Genomic DNA, 8,744 nt, shown 5'->3' on the forward strand with positions numbered 1-8,744 from the left:
TAATCAGCAAGAAAGTTCCGCGGAACTGAACTTGAACTAATTGTGAACTTTCAAGTTTGCGTGTCAAGTAATATTCGAACTTTTGGTTGCTTGGGATCTATATATATTGATTCTACTAGTGATCGGCATCCGGGTACAGAAAACTCAATCGTGTTGGCTGCCATTTGACTCCAGCGCCATTTGACACCATATATCTGAACACACCAATATTTTCACGAACAGAATTTTTATTTCACACACAAAAACTACTTTTGAAATTCACAAAATCAATGACGAGTCAATTCACCTTAAACAAGTTTCTCGACGAATCTTTCTGCTCTCTCTTTCTCTGCGATGTAACGTGAAGTGCAGTGATGCCAGATTGGTTCGGGAAATATGCGCACCGCAGATACATTAAGAAGCGCGAAGAAGTGTGTGTAAAGATTTTGCTAATTGAAATTCGGAAATCTCAATAACGAAATTGTATCATTGTTACAAACTTATATAATAGCTTAAAAATAGTAATGAGAGATCACACCACAATGAAATTTAAGTCAGTTTTTTTTATTAATTTTATAAACGTATGTTATATCGAGGTTTTACTATCATCATTGAAAAGGTATTTCTATTGACTATACAGAAAAAAATGCAAAATATTTGATTTTAGAAAAATAAAGAAATTATGTTTATTTCCGTGAGGTAAACGCATTTTGACGAGAATTTCGGAATTTGCGCGAAAATCCCGAAATTCGCGTATAAATAGTCGCGTAAAAAACAAAACATATATCCGTACAACCTATCTTTAATTGTTGTTTTTTTCTTCTTCGTTACAGACACCAGTTCTTCCGGCAAGTAATTCAGAGATTTCGACAGCCGAAATACGACGATTGGAAGATAAGTGGGATAAATCGAAATGCCGTAGCAAGTTGATAGCTCTTTAAATTGCGATTGCGAATCTGCGAATCCAGGCAAATTAAATCAAATAACAATATCAACGTTTCCAAACAACATCGTTCATAGTCACTATAACAATTCATTTTGTTATCAAGCGATTTCCTTGTAATAGCATACGCATAACTCCAAGCTTAATATATTATACAGGCACATAGTAGAAAATACTGGTTATAAACGCAATAATACGATTAGTGATGAACGAGACCGCCAAGCTTCTATTATGCTAGACCAAAGATTTTTACCAATAATGTTGTGCATTCAACCCTTTTTTTAGTAAAAAATGGACCATTCCCGTTATTACCCGATAGCATTTGTATTGTACACTACTTGGCTTCAAAATGTCTATTTTATACCAAAAAATTTTATCAAAAGTTAATTTTATACCAGCTGAAAACATATTTATTATACTCTTAATGTGTTAACTGAACAAAAAAAAAAAAAAGAAAAAACGCTACAGATTAGTACCTATATACGACTAGGTATTGATGTGTGATAAACACTCCTTTATTCTTTGATTTTAAGTCACCGCAAAATCACTATCTTCAGGTTTAGTTGAAAAATTTTCCTTTATTTGAATTGTCATTTAGTTTTAGATACCCATTTACTACCGCTTAATTATTTATTTAGAGAGCTAATCCCAATGTTTCGATAAAGTCAATTAATTCGATGCAGTCGCTTGCCGTATATTCCATATGCTTCGTAATTTCAAAGAAAAAGTACTATCGTTAGTCTAAAGTCTATGATTTTGTTCAAAACGTGTACTTGTTTCTTTTAGGATTATGTTAAATAGAACCCTGTTTAGTTAAAATAATCATTTTTACGTTTAGATCTATTTTGTATTTCACTATCAAAAGATATTTTTATGAGCTTTTCAGAAAGAATGCTGGTTTGAACCTCGACATTTTTTTGTAATGCAAACATCAAATATATATGTTTCTTTTATGAATTTACTTGATTTGGTCCTCAATTTTTGTAGCTAAGGTGAGATTTTTCGGAATAACATTGCAAGTTCAGAAATCATTTTTTGTGGTATACATTTTTTCAAAAAATTAAAATGGCGATAATATAACGGATACGCACAGTGTTGGGCATCGCTAATTCGCTAACCGATACATTTTGCCCAATTATCGTGGAAATTTCGCTAATCACTAATCGCAAATTGCAAATTAACAGTCACTGTTTATTTTTGAACATATCGCAGCCACTTGCATTGTAATCTATCACTGTACAAATTATTACTAATTTATCTTTATTACACGGCTTTTCTTAATAAAACTAAGATCAAAACCTATTATAATGAATAGAATGCGTTACAGTTTATCAATTTTAAAATTAACAGCGGTACTTCATTTAGAATCATGGATCAGCTACAATTCGGCTAGTCTGAGTATAAATTATAAAGTATAACTAGCGTTTCGCGATTGGTCGGTGAGCGAATTAGCGGTGCCCAACACTGGATACGCAAGATGTTTGGTCTTTTTCTTCAAGGAAACGGATTTTTCCGGCTTGAAGACGAATATTTCTGATTCCTATGGACAAGTTTCGTACAAAATCTGAGCTCATTTAAATAACTCAGTAATTTCACATAAGATTTGACAATTCCTAACAAGATTTCGTGATGTGAGAGCAAGGCAAGCAACGTTAAAAATTTTACGTTCACATAGGCATGAAGTATTGAAATCATGAATGTTAAATGTGTTTTTGTGTTAAATTAAATGTTTTGTATTCGATTTTTAAATAAGAGTCTCATAGTATTCAAACATATTCATATGATGCAATTAACTTACATTAGAAAAAGCCAATTGCCAATCTTTGGAGTGTTTGATTACATATAATATGAAATGTTTGTCAAAAATGCTAAATTCATCTATCCACTAAGATAAAGCTATTATATTCTCTGAATTTCGGCATATTATGAAAAACCAAATTAAACCTCTGGTGCCCAGCGAAAGATCTGGGGGGCATCACGAGATATCTCCACTAACATTTAAAAAGAGCAAATCAACCAAGCGTAAACAAACCGAGTGAGAGATTGTTTTCCTATACAGCACCAGCAAAAGATAACTAACTCGGGCTTCAAATGGAAATCGAGATATGCAATAGGGCTTTTGCTACATACACATGCAAGACGTCTGTTGGGCACACATTGCATATTTTCCTATTCGATGCAGCAAAAACGTGCTGGATAAAATTATCATTTTTTCTAAAATTATTTATCATTTTAAAGCAACTAATAGTCAAAGTAACCGACAAATGTTTCCTGAAATATATGCTGACTTTTGGTAACTAGGGTTTCGGTGAATTCGCGTTAAATCGGTGTCCCAAATATACTGTTGTTTGAAGCAGTATACGGCATAGGCCAAGTTGAAAGTAACGGAATATAAAATTGGTTTTAGCATAATAAATTGCTTTCTTAGCCGAAAGCAGCTGATGGCTATTGATAGGGCCCTATTCTGTAAGTCACGTCGAGTGTCACTTTGCTCGACTAGTCGACTTTTGGTATTATGTAAGTCACATGCGACCCGGTTTTGTCGAGTAACTTGACTGAGTCCACCGCCAAAAAGCTAGTGACTAAACGGTTAGCAAATGACGCTTGAGTTAGCTTTGTTTTGGTCCTGCATTGAGTCGCTATGCTGCCCGTTTTTCTTGCACTCGACACTCGACAGTGACTGAGTCGAGCCTAGTTGCTCGACGTGACTTACAGAATAGGGCCCATATTTGTTTAATTTTATTCCGCTAACATAGGTCATAGTTACATTTTTGATCATTGCTACCGCGTCTTAGCTTATTTGGTGAAAATAATTTTTTTATTTAGTAAACAGATATATTACCTTGCCATATGTATGAAGCAATTTGTAATTTCTGTTTTAAATGAAGAAAATAAATCATTTAAAAAATTTTGCTCTTCCAGCCCGTGTGTTTTATATGGAGCTGTCACTTTTGCCTGCCCAACAGATCTCCAATACATATGCACTCTGCAAACACCCTATATTTTTTACGAGAATACCTGTTTCCTATTTTTCTTTATAATATGATCTGGTAACACTATAACCTGTTTCAGTATAGACCAAATCAAGGTGACGTCATCTGGCAGATACTGGCGCCCTTGTTTACAAACAGACCGCAGAGTCCAAAAAAGTTTCAGCCGTTTAAACGGCAAGTTTGTTATTTAAACCGAGTTTAAACAGCATTAGGACTAAATTTAAAAGCCATTATGCCTGTAAAATGTTAAAACACACGCTACATTCGCTATAAACGGAAAGGAAAGTTTTCCAAAATGTAAACAAGGGCGCCAGTATCTGTCAATTGACGGTATGATGATTTGGTCTATTGAATTTTATACAGGGGGCTGATATGACGTCACCTTTTTGTTGCTCACATGAAAAAGGCGGCAAACGCAAAGCGATTTCACAAAACGAATTTAACTAACCATTTTCACAGTTTCATGTATGTATTTCGCATCAATTTCCTGCCTGGCATTGGCTATATGATGCTAAAACCTTGGCTAAAATCAAACTAAAACTAACAAAATTTAACAATTTACACGTCTGACTTGGTTGTCAGCTTGAGCCCATCTATGAAGCTGTCAGCTTGGGCCCGCTCTATGTTGGCTACGTTTTTTTGTACAGGTTGGTATTGGAAGTGTCATTCCCGTGATTTTATAAGCTTGCGATGCACAGTGGTTCCAAAGGTATTATCTAATTTTCGTTTATTCAAATATCAGTAATTAAGCCACACATAAGGGGAAAGTCGCTTAGATATCTTACACAGTTCACCCCGTTAATCACAATTGCAGTATATTCATTGCACAATTTGTTGCACACTGTGGCACCTGTTTGACAACCAAACTTTGAAATATTGGAATTTAGCAGCTCTACAAATTTTTACATTATCAAAGTGAACAAATGAGCGTAAGTTTGATGTGATCGGCACCTTACCAGCACAATAAGGCACGTACTGAACGGATGGTGTATAGAGTGTTCTAAGCGACTTACCGTTGGACACATGTAAACATGTTTATTGGCCATCGCCAACATAATCGCCAATTGTTGTTATCAACACAAAACTCACTTGCCTTTGTGGAAACATGTATGCATCGTAAGTATTAGGCTTTTTGAAAATAATATAGTGAAACAGTACCGTCATCCGGGGATACTTGCAACACCGGGGTTACTTGCAACACTTTGGCACATCGCGCTTTTGGCAGCTCTAACGCATTTGTTTGTTAACATAACCATTTGTACCCAATGCCATTTTAAAGAAGGGATGATTACCTATTGTTTAATTAAGTTTAATCCATTACATCATTATTTTGCTTGTTTTTATACGATTGGAAAGTAATTTCACTTTCAGAGTAGGAAAAATGGATGTGCAAAGTTACGTCAGTCCATTGACATGGAATTATTTTTTATTGTTTGGTTCCTGTACACAATAGGTGCATCATATAAACTAACAAATAGCAACTTTGAGCTTTGTTTATATTTTGAACTTGGAGAAGAAACGATGAATTCGTGTTGTTACTTCCAATATGGCGCGGCTTGCAGCACTTGTAAAGATGAAAATTATCGAATAGACAGTATGTACAAAGTAAGTTTGCATCTGTACGATGTTATTTTGTCTACCGCCATCTCCAGAAAAATTAAAATTGTGAAAAATTCCACGTGCCTTGAAACGGCAATTTGGAGTTCGCCGCCATGCTGCGTTTTCACCGAATATCTTTAAAAAAGCGATAGACGAAATTGGGAAACAAAAAACGCCTCCAGTATCTCTTGTTTTACTACAAATACATTCAAAATATCTCAAAATAGTCATTCGCGGTTTGAAATCATATATAAACTCATAAGAAATGCAAAATCAGAAAAGTAACCCCGTTTACTGGGTAACTTGCAACACTCCTATTTTCGGTTCATTCTGCAGATTCATTTAGTTTATATTTTTTCTCATAATCATAAATCAAAAGTATTCATCACTATACAAATTTTGGCTACTTACATTTGGACTTAAACGCTATACTTCGAAAGTTATACTAAGTCAAAGTTCAAAAGTGTTGCAAGTATCCCCGGATGACGGTACGTCAGATTCTAGTGTACCGTAAAACGGGGTAACATTGATCAGTTAAACCAATCTCATAAATAAGTGTTTATTTCTGCCAACTTTCCTGAACTGATCAATGTTACCCCTCGATAATCAATGTTACATTGTTACCTCGTTTTACGGTACTTCAATTGAAATATAAGTGGTATCGCATATAAAAATCACAATAAAAACAATAGGGCAAATTCAAATGTACGTCATTTACTAGTGATGTAAAAAAAATTGACAAGTTTTTTAAAGATACACGATTATCTACAGTATTACCCAAGTAACAATTTCAAGTTTTATTACGTTCGTATACTGGTTTTCATGGCCAATTTCATAAAACCGCTAATAAAACCATGAGTTCCACTAGAACTATCTGATGACCGCTATAAAACTACTTTCTGACCAAGTGGCCCACTCCTCACTCCTCAGAATGTTTTCATAACCGTTATAAGAATCAAGTTATAAACTCAAGTAGTCGTATCACGCTCTGCTAAAAGCAGCAATAAAACCGATTAAGCTTTCGCTGCTTGACAGCTATCGCCATAATTTAAAAAAGCTTTTCGCTTTTCGCCAGTAAGTTCGCTAGCTTTGTCAACTTGAAAACATATCCGTGAGCAGAAAAGTTTTAGTTTTACTGACAGATCATTCTGAACGATTTGGTTTATAGCGACCAGAATAAAATATCCCTTAGAATATTTATTAAATTTTAAGTAATTTCGTTGGCTTGCACCATGTGCGCATTTAATTTCGTCGTGCATTTTGATATGATAGGTCGATAAAATCAGCGCGCCACTGAAATTCTGCAATTTTCGAAAACTGGTTGTTTTAACAAATTGAAAATATTCAGTTAGTCAATCTCAATTTCTAGCAAAATCATTTTAGTTGCTTCCTCTGACAGGAAAACCGATTGATAATAACCTTCTTTCCGCAAAATACTTTGCTTTGATGAATTGTTGTTTGCGAGCTAAAACAAAATACTAGAGTATGGCAATATGGCTTCGCATAAAAAAATGATTTTGGTGTTGAACTTTGGTATTTTTCATAATAGCAGCAAAAAAACTGTTTGGTTAAGGTGTTACCGTTTTAATAGCTCTATACAACTAATAGATTTATTGCGGTTTGACAAGTAACCGCGATAAGATCAATTTTGATTGGTGCGCCATTTTGTGTTGCTACGCCACACTTATGGTAAGTTTATAGGAGACGTGGTGCAGCCAACAAGTTTTAACGTGGTAATATAAGCAACCAGAATAAATTTACTTTATTAACAGTTTTGTTATGGTTTTCTAGCTAGCTATAAGTGTGTTTGGACTGGTATCCTCTTGGTATTGCGCAATACCACAATAAACCCAGAGGTAATGTTTAATACCGCAATAAAACCTTTATAAAATTCAAGTAAAATCAAGTGGCTTTAGAATTGTTACTTGTGTAATTAAAATGGAAGTGAAATATTTCTGAATTTGATGAGAAAAATTCTTGGAATCATGGTGCAATGTCATTAATCAATAAGCAGAAACACTTTAATAGAACGCGTATTTTAGTTTCAGTGCAGCATGCTCGTTTATTTAGGTTAATTCTTTACTAAAAAGTGAACTTGAACTCTCTTGTCGATTTTGCATCTTTTGCACCTATATTATTTTATTTAACTAGAAATACCCTCTTATTATTTGCAAAGATTCTTTTTCAACTTCATTGACGCTCCTAGTGACTGTTGTCGTTCTTCAGCCAAAATAAATAATTTGTTGAAGCTTTCTTGGGCTTATACATATGGCATATGACATTCAAATTAAAAGAGGCATTCGATAAGAAATTTGCTTTGATTAGATTACTGCAGAAGTCAATTATTAAGACACATTATTACGTAGAAAAATATAACAATAACTAATATAGTAAAAATATAATATCGTGATTAATATTTAGTATTCAGATTCTTATAAGGATAAAATAAAGTTTCAATAAATAAATTACTGAGATCAAAAATGATATCCATCATTTATCTGTCCAAAACATCCTGGTTTGTGAGTGTTGCGTTCATCCGCTATGTGCTGTGGCCCACAGCCACAGCCACAGGGGGGGGTTGAATGCCCCCGGTACAGAATATCGCTTATCCCAGCATAAGAAGATACCTCACGCAACATACCATCTCGGCAGCGACAGACTGTGCGACCGATGCAACGAACTGTCTGAACAGTTCGGTGCATCATCGTATCGGCAATCGTCGGTGTTGTCTAGATTCCGACTGCGTTCAAAGACATGACCGCCGAGCAGCCAGTCGCATTCGGTGGGCCAAACATTCAAGACATGGGCGATTCTTCGTAGCAGTTATTTAGGCTATGCACAATGACGACCGTGCAGGTTGTTTTAATTGTGCCGTGCTAGTTTTTCTTTTCGGTACGAATGCAGAATCGCCCATGAAAACCGAGCAAAGTAATTACGGAACGCGAGTGAAATGTAGTTTGTGAATTTTTTGACGTAGGACTACGTCTTACGGCAAGTTTTGAGATAGGGTGTCATTCCAAAAAATCGAAAAATGCGAGCGTCACGAAAAATGATAGGTTTTGAGCGCTAATAGCTCAGCGGTATTCCGATCGATTTTCAATATTCTTACACCAATCGATCGGAAAATCTTCTAAGAATTGACCCGAATGAAGAAAAGTATGAATTCTTGATGTTGAACTATTGAAAAATTGAAAATAATGAACCTATGTTTTACCAGAATTCTCGCTTCG

The 8,744-nt window shown here is 34.9% G+C and overlaps 1 protein-coding gene across 3 annotated transcripts in view; it reads left to right on the plus strand.

Annotated features, from left to right (window-relative positions):
• The window catches only part of LOC128732750 (phosphatidylinositide phosphatase SAC2), a 185,346-nt gene extending 177,398 nt beyond the window's left edge, over positions 1–7,948 (plus strand). For all 3 annotated transcript variants that reach the window (XM_053826086.1, XM_053826087.1, XM_053826088.1), the window contains one exon: positions 813–7,948. In XM_053826086.1, the coding sequence (XP_053682061.1) occupies positions 813–920 (108 nt within the window). In that variant the 3' untranslated portion in view covers positions 921–7,948. The remainder of the gene's footprint in view (positions 1–812) is intronic.
• Positions 7,949–8,744: the final 796 nt, after the last annotated feature.

The sequence above is a fragment of the Sabethes cyaneus genome, chromosome 1 (assembly GCF_943734655.1).
Source record: "Sabethes cyaneus chromosome 1, idSabCyanKW18_F2, whole genome shotgun sequence".
NCBI classification, from domain to species: Eukaryota; Metazoa; Arthropoda; class Insecta; order Diptera; family Culicidae; genus Sabethes; species Sabethes cyaneus.